Below are 25,184 nucleotides of genomic sequence, written 5' to 3' on the forward strand. Positions count from 1 at the left end.
ATAAAACAATCAATGCAAACTAAATAAGTTAACTTCGTCATTGTGATCCGTATACACAAGGTTAGGGTTGTTCAAAGGGTGGATAACCTTATCCACAGGAAAAATGCAGTAGACAAGTGTTAACAAAACAAACCACGCTATCCACTGGATAGTGATTTATCCGGTGGATAGCGTTTTCCACCTTTCGAACAACCCGGGCCGGGTTAACGCTGAAGATAATATACACCAGGTTGGTAACGACATCTTTGTTTCATGCAGTAACCTACCTATTATCCGAGGTAAAGAGTTTTTTTTTTTTCCCGTATTTGTATAGATCAACATTGATCAGCAAATTATTTTGCACCAAAAAAGGCGTTCATTAAAGTAGGTAGTCAGATACAAGAACGCCAATTTCGCGTGGCATATTTTGCTCGCACTAGGTAACTTTAAAATTAAACAAAATTTGAATTCCCGGTGTAAACCGAGTTATTGCGTGTTTTATGTGTTTAAGAAGTTTTCGGTGGTTGATATGCAATTTAAATTACTTAGTTATGTTTTTTTTTTTTTTTTTGGAAAGTTCTCTTTATCAAAGAGTGAATCGGTCTATGCCTGTATTTTTGTAGAAGTATCTTTTAGTAACACGTAAAGAAAAGTACGATCACTCTAATCCTGGGGTAGTCAAAACCTCACAGCTCTTTTCGTGTTCAAGAGGCTTTTACTTTTATCACAACTGTTCAGTTAATCTGAACAGTATTTGTTGCAACAGAAAACTTTAACTATTCATTTCAGTGTTTCGAGTTGGCTCGTGGCCATGGCGATGGCCGTTGGAACATGTTAGAGAATCCGGTTACGTTCTTACGGGAGCGAACTTACCCGGACGTATTACACCACGTGTAAACAACAGAATAACGGACCCTTTTCGGCGATATGACGGCCATTTTGAATTCTATTGTTTCAAATTGCTATTATGGGATTCTCAGGGGCCAAACCCTTTGCTACTTTGCCCCTTAAGCATCCCATAATAGCTATTTGAAAGAGTAGAATTCAAAATGGCCGCCGTATCGCCGAAAAGGTCCGTTCCTCTGGAGAGTCCAATCTAGTGTAAACAAATTATATGGGTTTTGATTGGCCAAGCGATGAAAAATTAACACAAACATGCTGAAATGATGTCAAACAGTGTGTTATTTAAATTAAAAGAGTACATTCCTCTCTCTAAGACCGATGCACGTGGGGGTATTGTTTTTATTATTCTGCAAACTTAGCAGGGACGCAGGAATTTTGAGTAGCTTATTTTCAAGGGATTACTAAAAAAAAGTAAAAGGGTGAAAATTAATTTAAGTGTCAAATGTTCAATGTTGAAAGAGTGTCTGTATGTAAATTGAATAAAGAATTACTTAAAGAAACAGCTTACGTTGTTTTCAAGTTATTTTGAACTAATTAGTTTATGGAAAGACGAACTTGGGCCTTGATTGGTTTTTGGTTTTACTGTTCAGGAGAAAGACCATAAATTTCCTAAATTTAAACGGGGACTACGAAGTCAAACTTGACGATAACATTTATCTCTGTAAGGAAGCCCTCGGAGTACCAACGGTCTGAAGGTAGCGACCTCAAAACTAACTTGACTTGCTGTTAAGGAACAAAGCAAAACAACAAAATGTAATGCGTCACTCAGTGCCATACATTCTTGGTAAACAAGTGAGCAAAGTTGAGCATTTATTCACGTTTTCCAGGTCGCAAATTGTCCTCAATTTGCCCGAAAAATTTGAATAAAAAAGATTACTACTTAACGAAAAACTGTTTCTGTTGAGGATATTTTGAAAAAGGATTTCGCCAAAACTATTTCACGAACGTTTCATCTAAGCCATCTGTATTGCAAAATTCCGACCCCTCATGATCAGTTTTCCATGTGAAAAATACAGCGTATTGTCTTATTCGACGGTCAAACAAGGCCTCCTCGATCTCGCGTTTTTTTCAGTGCGCCATAATTTTTTTCTTATTATTATTTTTCATAACCTTTATTAACTATATTGTACTCAGTTACATCAATAAATGTGAAAGGCTACGCTACAAGCATGCGCGCACACGCCCACACACACAGTACGTCATGTTGGTAAGTTCAACAGTTTGTTATTTCCGTTTGTCCCCCCGTGTGCTTATCTCTATTTATTCGTTTTATTTTTATCTCGGTTAAGTATAAGGGTGTTAGGTAAATAAACGTCATGGGAGATCTGTAATTTAAAAAACAAACGAAGCAAATTTTAAGGAATCGAGCCCGTCTATTTTTTAGACACCAAGTCTGCAAACTTCAGAGTTCACTGACATTCGCGTCGATCGAGATGTTTGACTTTTTCTTTTTTAAAAAAAAAATTGTTCATATCAACGTTTTGTTTTGTCTTCGTGTAGTTCTCACCAGATTCCCTTCTGAATCTGAAATAATTGCCAGCTTCGTTCACAGTGTTCTTTTTTCCATAGACATAAGCATAATAATTATGTATTAATAATATTAAACATATCATTATATATTACGTTTGGAGATTACACTGGACAAGCTGCTCACAGGTCAGAAAATCGCCAAAAATGTCCGTGGAAAAACTTACGAAGCTTCGTTGTCTTGTAAAAAAAACGCTTTAAAGTGCACGACCCACTAGGGAATATTTACAGTTTTTGCATACCACCTGTCTCCAACGCCTGAATAAAAAGCGAAACACTGAACACTGCGGCAAGGTACTTATTAGGCAGAGCCGCACTGTTCAGGTACAGCAACAGCGGAGACCAAAGATTGGAAAGCTTGTTTTACTCGACACACATCTCTACACAGGGCCACCCTGTACTCTACGGGTAAGAACATTTCAAACCCGTGAAGCCTTTATACTGTATTATGAGACAGAAGTATTCAAGTGGTTAGTCCTCGGTGGTTAGTCAAAATCCACAAAGCGAACCACCTTCTGTCAAGAGGTTACGGAATCGGTCGAACATTTGCTTTCCTCCTGTAGGGCATCTTTCGATTTTTGGAAACACATCTTGTCCGAACTAAGAGATAATGATGTCCATTGTACCATTTAGGCCTATATTGTATTAATGAGTCGGATTTGATCTCGGGAAAATTTGCTATATTGGGTAAATATTATATCGACTGTAGGAGATGTTTGAATGGCTTACCTACCGTACTTAGATCAAGGTTTTATTGCTAGAACAAGGCGTGTAACCAAAATCGAGCTCCATATTGCCAAGGAGAAGAATAAGCTCCTTAAGCATATTCAAAAGTGGGAAAAGTTAATTTTCTGAACCCTGGTAGCTGGTTAAAGATTATTCGAAAGCAGGCAGAGGTAAATCAGAAGTTACACAATATAAGACAACTCTATACTCTCTAAAAGAATCGGCGTCATTATAGAGCGAATTGTCTTACATACTTATCGTGTAGCCGTGACAATTTTTGAATGTTAACCACTGTCAACTCAGTTATTTAGGCTTACAACCTCTCACATTGGCATGCAAACCTCGAGTACATCACAAACTCCGTGTACGCGCGCATGTACGAAACGCCAGCACGAGAGGAGGATCAAAGACCATCAAACTAACTGACTATGAACTGATCAGCGACTTGTGTCTGAGATGCTTTCTACAGAAAACAATTTTCAGTAATTTGTAACCAAACATCGACAATTGCGGTCTAAAGTTTCAAGTAAGTCTCCGTTGGCAAGTCTCCGAAACGCCGCTGGAACGTGCAAATCCCATCAAGTGCAGCTAGCTGGGATTCCTCTTTGGAGACGCTTGACACAAAAGTCAATCAATGGATTGAATTCCGTCTAGATTGATATTGTTGTTGCTGTTGGTGTTTTAACAAAAAAGCGTATTTCTCTCATTAAGGCAAATTTACTTTAGAGAGAGTTTCTTCAAATTCCCAGCTAGCTCATGATGCCACCACTTCTGACGTTTACAAAATTTTACGAGAAATCTGAAAGAGAAAATGCCCTCAAAATGTAAGTTAATTAGTCGATATTGCCACGTAACTCGCCCACCTTTTTCTGTACATGCAATTGCAACTATTTTTCTTATATCCAGAATATTTTTGTCCACTTCAAAGTTTGAGGGATAAACAAACCGCAATTACCGGAATTCAAATGATTTTTTAAATTTTTTTTTCCTGAAGGAGTTATAGCTAGGAGAATCGAGGAAAGTCTTCATGGAAAAAACTCGTGAGTGATACGCCACAATAAGTTTAAAAAAAATACTGTGAGTTGGAGGAAGTAGGAGCCTTCGTCTTCCGCTATTCCTGTTTCGTCGACCTAAGTGAAAAGCGACGGGTTTTTATATGGAGTACGGAGAAAAATTGGGAAGATCTTCTTGTACAGATAAGACGAGTTTTCAACACGAAGCGAGCCTGTATAACTTTTCTGGTTAAATTCGCAATGAAGCTGAAACGACAAGACCGAAAGATGTTCTGGGTATAATATTTACTCGTATTTGGCGTGTATTGGTGAAGAAGAAACTTACATATTTGTATTTTTGAACGTGAAGTATTTGTTTTTCCTCGCATGACAGCTTGCACGATGCGTTTTGCTGTACATGCAGCATTGCGTGGCTTTTGAGCGTGGATAAGAACATGTTTCCTCATGCCTGAAGAAAAAATAACTTACGTGATCACGCTTTGTCTGCCATGTCTCATAGGTAATAAAAATGTAATGAAACTAATAAAAATGCTCTGTTCTGATTGGCTGAACTACTGCACGCTATCAACCGTTAGTATATACAGCGGTTAGAGGTCGTCCACAAAGTGGCGACATTTGACCGCATGAAAAGAGCCTTTAACAATTATTCCATGAGCCCACATTGGATGCGAGCTGATAGTAATAACAAACGAGGCAACGAATTTGTTAAAATCACCCCTTATCCAACAAGGGCGAATGGAATAGTTCTCTTATTAGAACGACTGGATGGATGGTGTGGACATTTCAGTTTGGTCTAAACGAAGCGATGGCCTGAAAAAGGCGGGAAAATTGGCGCGCGCGTGTTTCTCACTTTGGAGTTGAATGGCGCTCGTCCCGAAAGCAAGCAAGAAAGAGGTTTCCTGTGTTTCTTCCGAAATATCCTTCTCATTTAATCGCTTCCAAATTTGTCTACGTTCTGGAAAAATGTGACAAACGACGAACGATTTAAGGGAAGACCCGAAGAAGCAGTGTTGCTGAAAGTTATACGGCGCCTTGTTCAAGTCAAATGAAGCCAGAGTTTACTTGTTTGCACCGACTGTCATCATGAAGACTACAGATTGTGTTGCTCAGAATCGATCGGGTTCACTGAAGCACAAAAGGACAAGACTCAATTGTAAGGTAACAAGCTTTAATTGATGATAGTGACATTTTGTGGTTTAGAGTTCGGAATGGTATTGTCTGTTATTTCCTGTAGTTGGGGAAGCTGGAAAGGAGAAAGTACATCGAAACGGCTCAACGAGATGTTGCCTTCAATACCCAAGGCCAAATAATAATACATATCGTTTGGTCATAGAAATGTTAACCAAGTATAAGCGGCGTTAACGATGATAGAGGAAAATAACATGATGCAGAATCCTCATTGCAAACAGCTTTAAAGCCATTCTGTAAAATATAATTGGAAAGTATGAATTGAACCCATTTTGTAATCACTTTTCGACTGTAAACGACCTTTGTTATGGGCCTTGCTATGTTGAAATATAGCTACTAATGTGTTGATGCCTTAGGTGATCTTATACCCAGAAATATTAAGTCTCTCCTCCAAAAACTATTTTTCCGAAATATGAACATTCAACATCTCTGAGCATTTGCAAAACGATTTTTCTTTAATTACTTGTTTTAGATTTAGAAATCTGCCCTCATGAGTGTCAAGGTTATCGAAAGGAGATGAACCGATCTCTCTTTCAGACACAAGGTCTGCAAATTACGGAAATAGTTGACACTCGTCTGATGCAAATTGATTTGCCAGGTGCTTTTCTCTGAATGATTGAAAAAAAAAAAAAAAAAAAAAAAAAAACCTCCAAAGGTAGTTCTCTTCACAAACATGTCTTTCAAATTCCTGGCCCGTACCCTCATATCTTCAATTAATAAGTAGATATAGCCTGTAAAAACCTTCGCATATTTGACAGATTTTGCATTCCTGTTCCATAATCCAACTATATCGAACGACCTGTCGTGATCACGCGCGCATTTACCGCATTTACCAAACAAAGCATTTACCGAGGCACGCACGTACTAAGGACTACTGGAGAAAGATTGGAACAATTGTTATATGGCGGCAACACATGGTGAGGTAAGGATAAGTTCACCTGTGGATCTAACTTATCGATGGATGCAGACACATAATGAAAATAACAAACGACAAATATTTAATTTTTTTTTTTTTTTTTTATTCATAAGTGTGTTCAACGATTAGCAGTAGTTTAAATCTAAACAAAGAAGAACAAATCCAACGATAAGACAGCAAGTTAACTTTTGCTCTTTGATGATTGTACTCATGAACAGTCATGAAGTTTCCATTTTGGTCCTCAATGCTTGTTTACAATGTATGGATACAAGCTTGTAGTTGTTGATGGCATAACTTCAATAATATGAAGTTGGCTCTGTTTTGTTTTGTTTTGGCTTGTTTTTTCTCTTCGCGAATTGTTTTGGATGTGAATAAGTAATGTCGTGTTGAAGCAATTAGCGCTGAATCTAAGTCAAGAAACAGAAATAGGAGTTGCGCTAACCCAAGCGGAAGAACGGCACTCGGCAAGGTAAAATCTCCTTCTTACTACTCATGTCGTACCAAGACGAAACAGGATTGATCGGGACGAATCAAGACTCGCCTTTCATTGACTCCAAGGAGACGCATCTCCCTGAAGTTAAACAATTGATTTGTCGTGTTGTCCAATATTTACAATGTATGTGTTGCCAGTTTCCTTACACAGAATCAATTCTCCATTCTCTCTTGCTTATTATCGAACATAATTGATGTTTGATTTCTCAACTCAGTTTGCGTTCTGTTAAGAAGTTACTCTTTGTTTTGTAGATCAAAAATGTCTGGTTATTAACTAGCGAATAAGTTGCAAATCTTGTTTTGCAGCCAACCTCAAGGTGATTTTTTAGGTTTGGGCCATGGTGTTTCGAAGTCTTGTCCATATCTATTTACTTCTGAACTAGTACCCGTTTTTATACCGAAATTAGCAACGTTCTATAGTGTTTTACCGAAAGCAATAAATTTACAGAAAGCAACAAATCGAGCAGAAACATAATTCCTATAAGCCAGCTTTTCAACGGTTCATGATCTATGGCCAATTCTTTCTGCCATATTTTTCGGCCAGTTCCTTCTCTTTTACAGGCGTCTACTGTTTTGTTTCTTGCAATGCTCACATAACTACAACCAATTTATCTCGAGTTATTTTTGGTGCGTTCTCGTATTTACTTCTGAACTTGTACCCGTTTTTAAACCGAAATTAAAAACTTTCTATAGTGTTTTACCGAAAGCAACAAGCCAGTCTTACAAATCGAGCAAAAACATAATTCCTATAAGCCAGCTTTTCAATGGTTCTTGATCTATGGCCAATTCTTTCTGCCATTTTTTTTGGGCCAGTTCCTTCTCTTTTACAGACGACTTCAGTCTTGTTTTTTGCAATACTGACAGCACTACAACCAATTTAACACGAGTTTTTTTGGTGCGTTCTCGTGTCTTTTAAGTCACCCGATTTACCTGAGATTTATGAAGCTCTTACGCGGATTCCTTCCTTTACTCACCCAGGTTCTCTACGCAAAATTTTGGATGAATCCCAGTTGAGTGAATGAAAATGTTGAGCATTTAATTTACCCGAAGACTAAGCAAAGAATCGGTGATTATGTATTACTTTAAAACGGAGAAATCAACACAGCTTCCGCGGAATGAAAGTTTTATTCTGAAGATGTTGCTTACTAATGGAGAAGACATACACACGATTTTGTAGTTGTTGTTGTTGTTTGTCAATCGTAACCTTCTCTTTATATTCCAGTATGGTTGTGCTGGTTTGCTGATTGTTTTTGGTGCTTTCCTTGCTGTAAGAAAAAGTTATGATGAGAAAATTAATTGCTCGTGGATGTATCTGGATTTTACTCTGAACAATCATTAGTTAAAAGTTGTGCTATTAATGAAACGTTATGTTGAAACTTGGTTGTTTAACTATAGGCACAAACACAGGACCATAATTAAGATCAAGAGCAAGCTTAAGTATAAGTTAATGAGAAAAGCAGCCACAACGGACAAAAATTAACGTGAAAAGAGCGAACACAGGTTAAGAACACAAGCCCCGTGAAACTGTTGTTGCCACCACGAATCACAGCGAGAGAAGTACAAGGGGAATGATCAGTTCAATCTTTCTACTGCTTTCGTTTATGCTATGTCCTATCGGCTAGTGAAGGCTAAAGAATAATAGGCATGTCGCTCAGACAAAAACTATACGCTTAGTAATGTTTTGGCACAAGATTTGCCATGAACTGTTCGATTCCTCAGCGATAATTCCTTACAGCCATGTCGCTTTAGTCGTTATTATGAGCACTCTTTTTTATAAGAATATATTTTATAGGAATATCGAGGCTGAAATTTGCGAAATTTTAAGAATGATGAAACCGAGGTTGGGATTTCGAGAAGACTAGCATTTTTACGTGTGGAAAATTTGTAAATACATGCAACACAATTATGTGTTTTTAACTCAACCGTATAAAATACTACCTTTCTCTAGACGGCAAAACTAGCAAAAAAAAACCAATTTATTTACAAATACAACAAGAAAAGCAGTGTGTCAATAACAAATCTGTAAGAAGTTATGTATGAGTGTCATATCAGGCTTCAGAGGCTTCCTTGCCTGCAGTTTGGCTGGAAAACTACTTCAACGCTATCTCGACACCAAACACTTGTAACTGATATCTCGGATACATTCTTTTAAAACGGAAGTATCATACGCTACAATCTAAGACTATTTTCAGCCTAAAATCGACAGAAAAGTATGAATATTTAGCCTGGGCCGGAAAAACAATATTCACCTATATAAAAAAGAGTGTACTGTATGAGTATGCTTATGGCGTTCAGCTGCGTTCCGAGAGAAGACACTGAGCTTAATCCTCACCCCAGTTCAGTGTCTGCTGATAACGTTACCTGAATGTCAGCAAAACCGGATCAAACAAATGGTTCCTCACTTTTTACACATTGCCTTAACTTCGGTTATGACGAATTCCATTTAGCGTGCACGTTCGTTGATACAAAACTTATCCTCAACCTGTCGTAGAGAGATATTCTTTAGGTGGCCCAGCACAGGTTTTGTTGTGGAAGTAATTGGCTTTTCTGCTTCAGTTCAATCCTTGCAAATACGATATGTGACAGACAGCATATCGAACTCTAGGTGAGACAATATCCATAACAATCGCATTAAGAACAGCTCCGCACGCGTTTCATATTTTATCGTAACTGGAGTGTGATGACATGGAAGTGTCCGAATTGAAGTCGCTATTTTTGCGTGATACGTACACTCTAATAAATGGTTTGAATGTGCATTTTTTTCTCATGGGTGCGATTGAGTGCGCTACACTGAAATTGTTCAATGGTGATTTCAGTACAGTAAAAAAGGACACTTGAACCGTAACGGGTACATTCTTTTGTACATTTTTTCTGGTGACGATAGACTGAGGGCCCTTAGTTTAATGCAAATCATTACCATTTTTACGCTGTAAAAAGGTTAATACTTTTGTTAATATGAAGGGAACTCATTCTACAGTCGCCAGAAAAATGTTCAAAAAATTTCAGTTGTTCATGGTTCGAGTGTGTAGAAAACGTATTCAAACGACACTTTCGTAGATAAAGACTCTATTCAAAGACAAAAAAACTCCAGAATACAATTCAAGAACAACGACTTCGCATTAGTTTTGCATTCGTTCCCTTTCAGTTCAGTGTTCGAGGGGGGTCAAATCGCGTAAGTCACGTGACAAGCTCGGTCCCAGTTTTCAACACACTCCCCCGCGTTGATTGACGTCATCAATCAAAGTTCAAAGTTCATTTAAAGTTGAAACAATCTTACGAGCATAAACTCTATATAACAGAATGAACTCAATACATCTATCTTAGTCAGAATTCACGACGACAACTGGGACATCTTCGTCCCTCACTACTGTAACAGGAACATTTGCCACTCGGGGCACAGGGTTGGCAGTTCCATTATCCAACCTCACTTCCAGGGGATAGAGCCTCTGCAATGGGCGTCTCCATTCCGCGGTTGGCGAATTACCAGACTTGACTCTCACCACTGCACTTCGAACATGACCATCTCGACCAGGAAGTAATCGTTCGATCTTCCCAAGCCGCCACTGCTGTCTCGGGGTTTTGTTCTCATGTAGACACACAATATCTCCCACTTGCACTTTACGGACAGAATTTGCTCTCTTTGAGTAGCGATGGTACTCTCTAAGTTGTGTGAGATACTCAGACTTCCATCGGTTCCAAAAATGATCCAGTGTTCGCTGTAAGAATTTGGCTCTTCTTGTAAGTGTTCCCTCAGTTTGATCAACTTCGTTCGATGAGTTCTTTGATGGTACTGACAAAATTCTGCGGCCCACTATCAGGTGTGAAGGTGTTAATGGTTCCTCCATTTCATCGAAGACATATGTCAAGGGTCGTGAATTCAAGGCTGCTTCCACTTCTACAAGGACAGTAGACAGCTCGTCATAGTTTAACCGGGCATTTCGTATGACCTTCTTCAAACTCAACTTGACTGATTTTACTAGACGTTCAAAGAAACCACCCCACCAAGGGGCCGCTTCGACATTGAACCTCCACTGTGTACCGTCGCACTGACAATATGCCTGCACTCTTGAATCCTTAAATGTTTTCCCATTTTCACTGACAATCAAGACAGGAATTCCTCGTCTCCCTTTAAAGCGAGTAAGGGCTCTGATAAAACTTTCCGCACTCAGATTTGGGACAATTTCCAGATGAACAGCTCGGGTTGCAGCGCACGTAAACAAAGCTATATAGACCTTGTTCAAATCTCCATTCTTTGAGAATACATCCTTGACATACATGGGCCCAGCGAAGTCCACTCCTACTCGAGTAAAAGCAAAGTCATCGCTCAATCGAAATTCAGGAAGAGGTGGGGGAGGAGGAACTGCATAGCTTCTGCCCTCTAACTTCTTACAAACAGAACATTTTCCTATCGCAGTTTTCACAGCCTGCCTTCCTTTTGTTACCCAGAATCTTGACCTTAGCTCTGTGAGAGTGTCCCTCACACCATTGTGAAGAACCTTGAGATGACAATCATTTATCACTAGGTAAGTTAGTCGTGAACATCTTGGAAGGAATATTGGAAAACGAGCATCATACGGAATCGGGGCATTTTTAAGACGACCACCACACCTCAGAATTCCCTTGTCATCTGAAAACAGTGATAATGAGATCTTGACCTGGTCAAAGTTCTTGTTGTTGTATACAGATTTCTGAACCTCCTTGATCCAAAGCTCTCTTGCACAATCCACCTCTTCATGCCTTATTACTCCATCCACTAACCTCTTCTTCATTTTACTTTGCTTGAGATTAGAAACAAATCGCACAACATATGCAGTGACTCGCACAAGTCTTTGAAGACTACTGAACCTTTCCAAGGGAATGATGCAATCAAGATTTAGTGACCTTTCTGACGTCACCTCTCCAGAGGCAATGTTTGCAAGAACTGTACCATCATGCTGCTTTGTGTGGCTGTTACAGCTTCCCTTCTTCAGTTCTAGGCAAGGATCTGAATCGTCACTTGTGACTTCAGCAGAGTTCATTGCAAGACTTGGCCACCACTGCTTTTCCTTTCTAAGGAACTCAGGACCACTCCACCACAATTGGTTGGTGATCAGTTTCGAGGTCATCGTACCACGTGAGCAGATGTCAGCTGGATTGGATTCTGTGGGGCAATAATTCCACTGAGTTGGCTTTGTAAGTCGACGGATCTCAACCACTCTGTTTTGAATGAATTGCTTGAATTCTCTGTTTACACCCCAAATCCACCACAGAACAATTTGCGAATCTGACCAGAAGAACACAGCATCAACTTCCAATGCTCCGTCAAATGCTGTCAACACAGTATTGACCAGTCGGGCCAGAACAAGAGCACCTAGTAACTCCAGTCGAGGTATGGTTTCTCCATTTATCGGAGCAACTCTGGTTTTTGACGATAAAAGCTGGGTGAAGACAGTTCCAGTAGTTGTTTCAAGACGTAAATACACAACTGCTCCATAGGCTTTCTCACTTGCATCCGCAAAACCATGGAGTTGAATGCTTTGTAAATCTCCTAATGACAAGCCAAGGTGGTAGTGTCTCCTCACTTCCACCACCCCCACCTTCTTAGCATCTTGAACAAGCTTTAACCACTGTTCATGGATGAATGAATCCACGGGGTCATCCCAACCCACTCTTGTCTTGCAAATAGATTGAAAGATGATCTTCAGTAGAATGATGACTGGACTAATTAGTCCCAGGGGATCATACAACTTGCTTGTTGTACCAAGAATTGCTCTCTTCGTAACTGGACAAGTATTGCTAGTTTCTAGTGGAGAGGCCAGATCCAAGAGTAACAAATCATTTCGTCTATCCCATCCAACTCCCAGTACTTTCAGTTTTGCTGTGCTGGGGTTCTTTGACGTCTCAAACAGGGAAGTCGAGAAGGTTTGATCTTCCTCTTGAACAGGGTGCTCCTTGACAGACTTGCTTGTAACTTGAGAAGACTGGCTTTCAGATTGTTCAATTCTTTCCTGAAGGGCTTCAGAGTTGGAGACCCATTTTCTCATATTGAAGCCTCCGCTCTTGAAGGATGACTTCAGATTCTCATACATCTCGAAAACAGAATTGTCAGAATCATCTCCACCAACAAAGTCATCCACATACAGACTTTTCAGAACTCTCTCAGCAAATTCTTTGGGGATGTCAGCAGAAGTCAAGTGATGACGAATTGTTGCATTCAATAGGAACGGACTTGCGGAGACGCCAAATGCAACTCTTGCAAATCGATAAACTTGTAGGTTCGGGTGGCTGCTTGTGACATCATCAACCCACAGGAAACGAAGATAGTCACGATCTTTGGGGTGAACTGAAACATTTAGAAAAGCTTTCTCAATGTCTCCTATGAGGGCTGTCTTGTGAGCCCGGAACCTCAGGAGGATGTCATAGATGAGGGGAGATAGTGGTGGACCAGCATACAAACAGTCATTGAGACTTGATGTGTTCTTTCCTGATCGTGCACTGGCATCATAAACAATACGAAGTTTTGTGGTGTCCTTGTCCACGCGAATCACTTCATGATGAGGAATGTAATGTACTTTTCCCACACCATTGTTGACACCTTGATCCACAGGTTCCACAATTCCTTGTTGTTGCTGATCTTGGATGACATCATCATAGTGCTTTAACATCTCGGGCTTTAATTTCAGACGTTTCAGTAGTGAGACCAACCTTGATTTGCACAAAGCAAAATTATCTGGAAGCAGCTCATGGTCCTCTTTGAAAGGTAGCTGTACTTGATATCTTCCTTCAGTGAATTCAACTTCGCTAACAAATTTGTCATACAGAGACGAACCTTTATCTCGAATGCCAAGTGACTCATAGTCCCAGAATTTTCCAAGTTCAGAGGCAAGTTCATCTTGACCGACGACACTTGCTTCCACTTTCAGTACATGCGTCGCAGTAAGATTCACAGTGTTACCATTGTCACGGTTAGACACAATCATAGTGGGTCCGGAGAGGACATATCCTAGCTTTGTAGCAAGAGCAACAGGTTCCCACGGTGCACCTCTCACAATAGTACCTTCGACCAATGACCAATAATAATCAGCACCAATGAGAATGCTGATGGGCAAATCTCTGCCGCCACACCTGTCGGCTAAACTGAGGTCATGCAGATGTTCGTAGCTAGACTGAGCAAGCTCTGTGGGTTGTTGGGTCAGAGGGCCACATATGACTGGCACCACATAGGCTTGAATGTACACAATTGCATCGCATCTGGTTTTGATACCCACTTGAACAATTTCACATGTTCGTAGCCTGGCGTCAGACTCACCAAAGGTTTTGATTAGAAGTGACTCTCTACCAATTACTGATAACCCCAGTTTGTCTTTAAGGTCCTTAGTCATGTATGATCGCTGACTGCATGAGTCAAAAACCAGACGAACACTTAGTGGAAAACTGTCATTATCCGGACGCACAACTTCAGCGGTTGCGGTTTGCAACAACACCGACCCTCTAGACTGATCCACATACATACTAGTAGAGACACTGGCCACATGTTCTCGATCTTGCCCACCCAGGGTTGGATCAGGGTTACCACAAATTGCTACATGATGGGCACCTTGACATTTAAGACACTTCATAGGTGCTTGACAGTTACGTGCCAAATGTCCTTGCTTGAGACAGAGAAAACACTTGCCCTTCCTTTTAAGAACTTCCCTTCTAGATTCAATACTTGTGACAACATTACATTTAGAGCTCTGATGATTTTGATTACAGAATGAGCACCAAACACGAGGAGACTGTTTATTCTCAGAACTGTCAGTGTACAAAGCTGATGTAGAAAATGGCGACTCACCTCTCTGATGTGAAGGCCTGGAATCCTTGTTATTGACAAGACATTGTTCTCTCAGTTGCAGTTCCTTGTGAAATTCACCCAAAATATCTTTCAGATTCCATGTCTCCGATTCCAAATTTCGTGTGATAGCGATCCGAAATTCCTCCGGTAATTTCTGCATAACGATTGGTGTCAAGAAGCAACCATACATTTCAGATGAGATTTCCATACTTTCCAATCCACGAACATGAGATTCCACTGTGTCGTACAAGCTTCGGAGTTTCTTTACTTCGCTTATCGATTCCACCTTGGGGAGTTTAGTGAGCACTTCCATGTGGCTGGAGATCACTATCTGTCGATTTCCGAATCTTTGTTTAAGCAGTCCAACTGCCTTTTCGTAGTTTGCACTCGTCAGGGCCAGACCAGCGATCGTACTACGCGCGGTGCCAGTAAGAAGTGACTGCAAATAATTGAATTTATCCACTGAAGACAAATTTGGGTTCTTATGAACCGCAGACTCGAAAGATTCCCAAAAGGGATACCAGTGTATGGGATTTCCGTGAAACTTCTTAAGCTCGAGCTTCGGCAACTTTGCCTTCGAAACGTGATCTTGAGAAGTTCCCGCGCTTTCGGAAGGAGGAAGTTGCGCCACAGAAGGGAATTCCTGACTCTTACCCTGCATTTCTTGAGCTTCCAAAACAGATTCTAACTCAACAATACACTCCTGAATGGAACTCATTATCTCACAGCTCTCAGAGACTTCGGTATCGATGGTTTTTACGTCGTCCACCAGCTCCACAATTTCGCGGTCGAGCGATTGAAGCTCCGACATTTTCGTTTCAAGGGCGGTTCGAAGAAATTTCAGCCTTTTCACTTCGATGGAATTGCCTTCAGAGATTAGCCCTTTGGCTTGTTCGATAGTTTTCTGGACGAACTTTCGGTGACCATCGCGAAATTTTTTCAAATTCCTCAATTTCGGCGGCATAATTGGTCGCCCACGTGCTTTCAGCTAGTGCAGCTTTGACTTCACAACAGCTTCCTTTGAGACGTTCTTCACAACGCTAGAATCCCAGTTTCAATTCCCGGGTCTCGGCACCAAATGTAGAAAACGTATTCAAACGACACTTTCGTAGATAAAGACTCTATTCAAAGACAAAAAAACTCCAGAATACAATTCAAGAACAACGACTTCGCATTAGTTTTGCATTCGTTCCCTTTCAGTTCAGTGTTCGAGGGGGGTCAAATCGTGTAAGTCACGTGACAAGCTCGGTCCTAGTTTTCAACAGAGTGATCTCACCGCCTGTAAAGCTAAAGAGAATAACTCTCTTAAAGCCAAATGCAATAAAATTCGGTTAACGTCGAGCGAAACGAGCGAAAATATCCCTTGGGAGAATATTTCAGACTCAATATGTTGTTTTGGGGTTGTAAAAGAAAGTCTGAAGGTGTATTTTCTTCATGTACCGTGCTGTCAAGTCGTCATCAAATGGCCTGCAGTTTTATCCCATGGCGCAGGAATAAACGGCATAGAAAATGCAATTCTTGTAAGCCGCACAAGATCTTACAACTACCGTACATGTTATTCAAGATAACAAGATAAGAAGACTCTGGCGTAACATATCTTACATGGCTGAGCTATTCACAAAATCCACGTCAGTTTCCTTTTTCATCAGCTTAGCCCGGCAATTATAACATTTTAATCGTATATGTACGCTATTTCGCCGTAATCCTCTTTAGTCTCTGTTATTCCTAGACATGTCTGCAGACGTTAAGGCAGATTATGTGGTTGATAAAAGTTGTAACAAACAAATGATTGTGACTCAGGAATCCGGTACGCGTAAAAGGGTATTATTTTTGTTATTCAGTCGACTGCTTGTTTAGCGAGGTAGGGATCAACCTATGAGTTTGCCCTGTGTCAAGCTGTTTTCCGAAATGTGTAGCGTTTGACGCTAAAAAAAACAAAACAAAAAATCGACCGAGCAGGCCGAAACTGATCAGGTTGTTATGGGGTATCAGTCTATCGCATTGGCAATAAGACGTTAAAAATAATCAGTTCCCCCTCACAAATATATATTTTAAAAAAACTGCTTATATATATGAAATCGGTCTTTCTGAAATATTATAAGATAACTGAAACTATACTTTCGTTTTCTCTGCTATGTGCGTACACTTTTCCATATAACCTTCAACTCTTGTCTGCTTTAGATTGTTTTAGAATGATATTCGGGCACAACCATGACTGATGAAAAGGATTAGGAACTAGTTGAGTTTCTGCAGTTGAGCCTGGATGAAATTGAAGATTTTTAAAACTGTTTAGCTCTCGACCAATCAGGTACGATTGTTTACAGTGGCAGTAAACCTGGATTTTGTGATCAAACCAATCTTTGATTTCGATCAGAACAATCTAAGTTCGAGAGTGGTTTGTTAAGATTGGTGACTGAACTGACTTCAACCGCGATCCCAGGCCCTCTCTTTTATGCCTCACTTGTCGTTGAGGAAAGTGGCTGGTCAAGTGACCACCTGTGACACAAATGTTTCCATCAAGATAGAATCAACCAATCGTTTCTGACGATCTCAAACGCGCTGGCTATGAACTACAAACGGACAGGTACACCATTTACAGTCAAACCAAGTGAAGCGTACCCCTCCGCAAGGTACTCAAAATTACAATAATGCCTTTGCCTTGAATCAGTCTGGGCTTAAATATTGAACCTGTGAGTCCTTCCAAGAATACAGCTAACGGGTTCAATTTTCAAATAATCAATTCATTAATGTAATATTGAGGGGTACGCTTCACTTGGTTTGACCGTTAGAACTCCGGTCATATTCTAAGTTTCACAAAGGGGAAACGAAATATGTATTTATCCAGCGTGCCAAAGTATATCACTGATTTCATTTCCAGCTGGTGGATTTACTGATAATCGAAACTGTTTCGTTTTTTTATGTTGCCTCGAACGTCTCACACTTGTACAAACATTGTTAGCAGTAGCTATATAAAGTGACGTTTATGATATGTTGCAAATTTTTCAATTTGCAACATATCATTTTTTGAGTATGCCAAAAAATCGTGTTTATACAAATGTGTCTAAATATAAACTTACATAAATCTGATGCAGAAGAAATAGTAAGTAGGCTTAATGTCAACCACACTGTAAATCATTTTGCATTGCTGTAAATCAATTCAGAATTCTCTGCTAATCGGCTTTGTGGCAGAAACCCTGTTTAATATTCAAAATACAGCACACAAAAAAGTCAAATTACCTCCGAATTCGCGGATTTAAGAGACTGATCCACTGGTTTAAGTTCGATATCGGTATGTGATGTTTTGCATGTGCTAACCGTTGAAATGTTTGTTCTTCATTCGGCTTCTGAACTTCTTAGTGAACAGAGGTCTTATATTCTTTAGAGAAATCAAAAGAATCTCGACTACAAGGGAGGCAAAGGAGAGAGAGCCCGGGATCGAGGTTAACCTGGCTTCAGATTTCGTTCGACTTTAACCCAATTTACACGCGCTAAAAAATCGGCACGGCACATTTGTTTAAGAATTCTTTGTTAATATATAGTAAATGCCAAAAGAAATATGCCCAGAGTCATGCGTCTGGACACGTTTGTGGGACCGTGATGACCACTCTTTGGCACGGTACTCCAAATTTTCGATGTGTAAACGTAGCGGTCCCGAAACTACTTCGAGACTACCTCCTGGAGGTATTCGAGGACCCGTGCCGACATTTACGTTAGTGTAAACGCTTTCCCATTTCATTTCAGGCCTTCTTGCCATAAATCCATCCCTGGCGCATGTGTAAATGTCGCAGAAAATGGCGACCGAAGAGACGCAAACACGTTCTCGTTAGCCAAACAATAACTCGAAGAACCGTGGACTCAGCTGGCCCGCCATGGCCACAGAAGCTATGCATAGCAAGTCGGTGCTTAGCACTAACAACTCGTCGCATTCAGATTGTGGTGTCTCGTCGCGTTATTTCACCCTTGATCTTTATCTGGTAAATCGAAAATTCTCACACCACTGTTTTTCCAGGCCGGATTACTCGGTCTTATCCACAAGCGTCTTTCTAGAATGCTCTGACAAGCCACGTGGGCCATATTTACAAACAAAACAGGTCTCTTTCGGTCTTTTTCTTCTCAGTTTTTCTGGGAGATCTTGAGAAGTTTCCTCCCCTTTAAGGGGGTATGGTACCCTAAAATACGGCGATGTTCAAGAAAAATTCAATTTCTTGGAAATGCAAACCTTAAGACCCTTGAGGACTTGTCAAAAACATTTTGAAACGATCTTGCCGAATTTCCTTCCAGATGAGTGTGAAATTTAAGGAAAGTACACAGTCGTATAAGTTTTTTCACGTAGCAACGGCCATAGCAACGACTGTTTACTACAAGAACGTGACCAAAAATATAGATTATTTTTAACTTATATGAACGAAACTATTTAGAAAAAAACTTTTAAGACATGCACAACTCGATTGGTATAATTATTTGTGAAAAGCTTTGCCTCAAATTGCCATCACAGGCTCATTCATTTCCCTTATGAAAAGGAATATTTCCCACAACTGCGGTAACTTTTTACAAAATAGAACAACCATTGCACCCCTCCCCCGAGATCCAATCTGCACCCCCCCTTCCCCGCTATTTGTGGCTCGTTAAATGCTTAATACTTCGTGTAAGAAACTTAAAGTGCATTTTTCTCAAAAGTTTACTTTTGTACCGACTGACTTCGTGCCAACATTTCTACTTTGTAAGGTTCTTAAGTAGAATTCCCGAAACTTGGGTTGATCAAAGACCAATGGTGTCGGGATGATATAAACCAAAAAAATCGTAACATTTTAAGATCTGTCACGTGACATGAGATGATTTGTCCACTGGGTGTGGTAAAAAATAAGGTTATTTCCAAATAAAGCTGTAAAAACCACTGAAAATAAGAGTTAACTGTCAAGACTTAGGTTCATTGCACAGAACAAAACAGAAACTTACATGATATGCTTATTTGACAGTCAATTCTTGTTTTGTAAAAGAGCAGGAAGTGTTGGCGTCAATACTATAAAACACTACTTCAAAAGGCTGTGGCTGGTTTCGATAGCAACCATTTTGAGTGAAACTCTAGAAATTTAATTTCTCTTTTTGAGTGCAATAGCACACAATTGATCTTTCTTCACCATATTTAAACAAACTTTTTGGTCCATATTGAGGGTACCATACCACCTTAAGGCATATTTTACGTTTAGCGAGCGATGCAAAATGATTGCTTGTTGTCTATCTGCCATTTGCCGGGTAAAATAGACGGAAATTTATAGGCCGTTGTGCCAATTTAAAATTCAGCAGTAGAAACATTTTTTAGTTTTTGGTAGTGCCGTGCCGAAATAGTTTGGGTACGGTGCCAAAAATTTGACGTGCCGTGCTGATTTTTCAACGCGCATAAATGGGGCTTTGGATTATCACTAGTGTCATTCAGGCCTGCACACTTCTAAAACATGACGACAGAATGGGAACTTTCCACTTGGTTCAGGGAAAAGTGGTTTTAATCCTTTTTTGTTGTTGCTGAGCAAGTAACTTGAAGCAAGCTTGAGATGTTAAATTGATGTTTCATTTTAAAGTCTATATCTAGAAATCATCAGCAAACAACTTAATGTTCTTAGCAAAAAACGTCGGTTTTTGTCATTTTCAAACTCCCTCCTTCACTGTTGACGAGTCGCTATTTCGTGTACCATTCAAGTCAAACGTTCAGGATTTGAAGTCCTCAGGCCCCGTGTCCTTGTAGCTCGATCGTTTTTACGGTTTTTATACTACAGTTGTAGCTGCTAAAAAGATTACAGAAACATATCGTTTGATGGTACAGCCACACTGGGGCCATACGTAACTGTAATAGACTCACTAATTACTGTGTAGTAAAATGAGGAAAAAAAAAAAAAACCCTGAAAATCGCAAAAAATGATCCCAGCTCGAAAAAAAAAAAGTCTTTCACAATGGCAAAATTATTTCCTGCAAAACACAAAAAATCACCGATCTGCAAAATTAAATTTCCGCATAAATTCAGCAGTTCATGCTCCACGGTAACAACCAAGTTAAAATTCAAGATAAGCTGATAAATTAATATTTGAGGAACAATAAGAATAACAGAAGCTGCATATTAAAAACATGCAAACTGAAAAAGATAACACGTTTCGCTGCTAACGTTATCATTTAGGGGTAGGATCAAAATCTGGCTAAAAACGTGGCAAGAACGTGACCAAAAACACGATCGTAGAATCGGCGGTAAGTTTCAAATTCCTTTGAAGGTGCTACGGCATTCTTGTCGTCGGTTTTCGGATTTTGTTCTTGTAGAACCTCTTCATGGAAAGGAAATTCTTCAGCCTTTACTGACCTCCAACCGGAAGAAGGCATAAGCCCTAAGCAAACTGATCTATGATGATCCATCCGCATGAAATTTGATAGCCAAGCTTTTTTTTCCCTAAAAACCATAATGAATATTCCTCTAATTTGATATCTTTAAACTGTAGCTGCAACTGAGCTACATGAAATCCGTGATTCAAGATTTGAGCAAATTTGCTAGGAAATCAAAGAACACTTAGAGGCCTCTTTACACGGGCCTGGGTTGAATCACCGAGGAGAAGGCCAAAAATAAACACTTTGCACGAACCTTGGGTTTAACAGAGGGTGCTAAAAATAAAACCTTCACCGCAGAGGGTGCTAAAAATAAAAACTTTACACGAACCCGGGTTGTCAGTCTGTAACAGCATGTGGTTCGTTTCGAGCCTGACCCGGGTGAGCCTTTCTACCAGCCGAAACACTTATATGAAAGAATTGAAGAAATTTCAACTCTAGCCGGGGCAACCTGAGCTTGGGCTAGGGTTACCCAGCAAGGGGGGCTGACCCGGCTAGATTAGATTTTTAATGTAAACGCTTACAAGCATTTGACTGCAAAAGGGTTACCCTTCGCGGTGATTCGAACCGTGCAAGAACGTAACACAGGCCCTCAAAAAAGCGCGTAATTTTACGTTTCGTCGAGTTAGACCTTCGTCACGGTTATTATAGGGTCAAGGTTTTGAGTGTGTCAAGATCATGATAAAAATAGATGACAAGGTATCGATTAGACGATACCCACTCTTCAAAAAAGTCTTAATTGATAAGCAACAAAATCTTGAAAAGGCAGTACTTTTGACGGTGTGGATGAATTATGTTAACTATTACATATTATGGATTCGAACAAAACTGTTAAGGTCTAAAGCAATTTGTTCATTGTTCATTCGTGACTGGTTTTGAAGTCAATCTACATCAACACAATTGCACCTGACTTCCTTCTTTAAAAGTGTTTCTATTTTGATGATAAGTCGATTATCAGCGCTTGCACTTTCGGAAGTACAAAATAAAAAGCTGTTGGAAAAACAATACCCCAGTGCAGCAAAGAAAAATAAGCATAAATGAAGACAAAAAATTCTGGGATTCACTTATTATTCGCAAACTCAGACATTCTGAATAGCAAACAATCAATCACTTGGGAATCACAGCAATGTGCTTACTCAATGGTTTAAAAAGGACGGACAAACGCAAAATTTTGGGGTAAACATGTTGTAAAAATAAACTAATAACAGCAGAAATGTGGTCAGATTTTTTAGATCTGTCATTCCTTATTATAGAAAAACCCGTTAATTAACTAACCGTTTAATTCTTTCCGCTTCCAATGATGATATTTTTGGCAAAGAAAATAAAGTGAGAAACCTCTGCACATCACGCGATTAATGGTCCTACAGAAACCAGGGTTTCCAAGCTTTCTGAGTTCTGTCAATTTAGTCTTAAGATTTACACAGCAGGTTACTAATACAGCTCAGAGGTATTTCGTGCTTCGCCTCAGCGGGAAACCTGTGCTCGGCGCGGAACGTGCTCGCACTTGATAGTAGAGTGTTCCTAGCTGCGTGCCCTCGTCTAAGCCGAATTTTCGTCTTTATCCATAATTTCAGAGCTTTCTCTATGAGATTAGGAGGCAATTACGCACTTGCGTGCAGATTTTTACGTAAAAATACATACCTTGGAAAAATTGATCTTTGAATATTAGCAGCGCCATAAAATTTCAAAATAGTATATCTTTAACTTGTGGTAACTTGTTTTAAACTGTTTTTAAGCTTGATGTGAGTGAGTATTTTAGTTCTTCGGTACATAGATTATGAAAAGGTTTCTAACTTTGTTCCATCGAAAGGTTGTTCTTCAGTTTTAAATTCTCTGGCGATGATTTGTTTTAACAAGATAGGGTTGCTTTTGAACACATTACCAGTATAATGAGTCGCAGATGGAAGCAAGAAGTGAAAATAGCCAATTCCCTCTATGAGACGCCCCTGCAGTGAATCATGGTAGTTGTATTCATCAAAACAAATATTCAGTCCAAGATGATGAATACAACTGCCAAGGTTACCTGCAGGCTCATCTCATGAGGGAATTGGCCATTCAGATTGTAAACAGCTAGGAACAAAAGAAACATCCCGTGATTCGCCGCTAGAAATGTCGAACACGGAAGAAAATTTCCACGTTTCGCTTTTGCGATAGCCTAAATGAAAACATGCATCGTGTAATAATTCAGCCATTTAAACTTCTAAAGCTCTTAACTAATTTGTAGATTATTTATTATTTCCGTTGGTTCATTGCCAGAAATCAAATAGTTTGACAAAATATGAAACCCGCTTAATGTGATTGCATGCTAGTAAAGCCAGTTTTGTTTACATTACAGCAGAGCAGAAAAGCACAAGTTCCTTCGCACCCAAAAGGAAGTGTTCCGCCCATTTTCACAAAACAGGTATGAGTTCTAATTGTACAATTGAGGTGGCATCACAAGTTCAGTGTACTTAAGTGATAGGTTTGATTCTGCAGTTTGATTCCAGGGACCCGTTTCTCAAAGGTCCCGAAAAGTTTTCGCATCCCGGAAAGCCGTAGCGAAATCTCAAACCTTATGATTACAGAACTGTTTTATTCACATGTTCTTAATATGAACAGAGGTTCCCTTCATACAAGAAGTTTCAGGCTATACACCTCTCTGTATTTAGGTACAGATTAACTAGAAATGGCTTTGTGGGGCCAAAAAGTTTCAGGGGCTTGCGAGAAACGGGTCCCTGGCCAGCCATTTTGTTTTCGGTTCATCTACTAATGGGTACACTCTCAGCCCCCCACCATCACCGAACAAGGGTATAGTAACTTGCGGAATATGATAAATGATTTAACAGTGGATTCGTGCTTTAGCGCGCATCACCAAGTTATGATGCGCTCGCGGGAAGGGAACATAAAGAAGCGAAAGAGTTATTCGAGGAGCAGCCCAATTCTTGAGTGCTCTCTAAGTTTCCCAAGAACATCAGAACTGTATGATGTACAGCTAAAAGCAGGAATCGATTGTTTAATAACATTGTCAATTGAACTGGCTTTTATTGGAGTATGATACACCCCTGTGCAGGCCTTTCCAAACATCTTTCCGGAAATTCTCAAAAAAAATGCTAAATAAATTCGCCAAAATTTTGCTTAATATCTCGACAAACCCTCTAAATATCTCTTATCTTTGTGTTAAAAATAGAATGATTTTGAGTCAGTAAGGCCAAATATTTCAAAACTTTCAAAATTTTCTTGCAAAAGTAGAAGGAATAGAGGGAGAAGATTCAGGCGCATCGATGTTTCCAGCAGCCGCCATTTTGGAGTCGCTGCTTTAGTGCTTTTAGTAATATGGCATATATTTTTCAAGTCGGATTTACTGAAGTGCATTGTTTCTAGCATAGAACTGAGTATTGTTTCAAGAAAATAGAGAGCAAAACAAAGGGCTCAGACCGAAAAGTATGATGACTTATGTGTAAAGAGTTTGTCAGAGCCGCTGAGGTATATGATAAATGAATTGATATGAAAATGGTTTGCCAGCCATGTTATATATTATTTTGATTTTGGTTGAACGTTTGTTTAACAACAACAAAAATCTAGAATACATCTAGATGCGACTGCATTGGTTTACAATTCTTGGCACTGCTGCTTGTTTTATTACCGGTCAGTACTAGTCAAAGAATCAACAAGGTTACATCCCAAAGATCTTTACTTATAATTTACTTCCTAGAGGTCAAAACTTCGTGCACATCGAAGGACAAAACAATTATAACATTTCCCATCAGACTGCAGCCACACAACATATCGAACGGACTCCTCCTCGATTACTCCTAGTTATATTTTTAAACTCAGGTATGCTTTTCTTATTTTTTGTTCCAAGTTATAAAACGTTTTACTCTAATGAAATCTCCTACATGTTTTTGCACGTTTTTGGCGGATTAGAGATTAGTTTTTAGATAGCAGCCTTCATAGCTTGATATTTCTTGTCTCTCTTAAAACTGAAATGTCCGTAGCTGCTTCCTTATGTCAAGACGAGTTGAGGGGAACAACGAGCGGGAACCCGAGAGTAACAACAAAAAAAAACAACCAGCTTTATTTGCATGACCATAAATACACACACCGCAAAAACTTCTGTAAACTAAAACTAAAACAGTAATGATTATCGAGAACGTATAATAAGGTTATGATATAGCAATCAATGCAAGTTACATTGGTTTGATTTGAAAAATGAATATTGCGCAGATCAAAGCAAAATGAAATGAATTTTGCTTATTGAATCAGTGATTAACATAATGATTTGTAT

The 25,184-nt window shown here is 39.6% G+C and overlaps 2 protein-coding genes across 2 annotated transcripts in view; both read left to right on the forward strand.

Annotated features, from left to right (window-relative positions):
* LOC145465829 (maestro heat-like repeat-containing protein family member 1) overlaps nt 1-1,703 on the forward strand; it is a 29,964-nt gene extending 28,261 nt beyond the window's left edge. Inside the window, exon 42 of the mRNA XM_081449585.1 lies at nt 1-1,703. This exon is cut by the window's left edge and continues 186 nt beyond it. The gene's annotated coding sequence lies outside the window, so the exon portion shown is untranslated.
* A 2,759-nt stretch (nt 1,704-4,462) lies between these two features.
* LOC145465901 (twisted gastrulation protein homolog 1-A-like) overlaps nt 4,463-25,184 on the forward strand; it is a 39,159-nt gene continuing 18,437 nt past the window's right edge. The window contains exons 1-2 of the mRNA XM_081449664.1: nt 4,463-5,306; nt 23,256-23,321. Of these exons, the coding sequence (XP_081305790.1) occupies nt 5,232-5,306; nt 23,256-23,321 (141 nt within the window). The 5' untranslated portion in view covers nt 4,463-5,231. The remainder of the gene's footprint in view (nt 5,307-23,255; nt 23,322-25,184) is intronic.

The sequence above is a fragment of the Orbicella franksi genome, chromosome 13, assembly GCF_964199315.1.
Source record: "Orbicella franksi chromosome 13, jaOrbFran1.1, whole genome shotgun sequence".
NCBI lineage: Eukaryota > Metazoa > Cnidaria > Anthozoa > Scleractinia > Merulinidae > Orbicella > Orbicella franksi.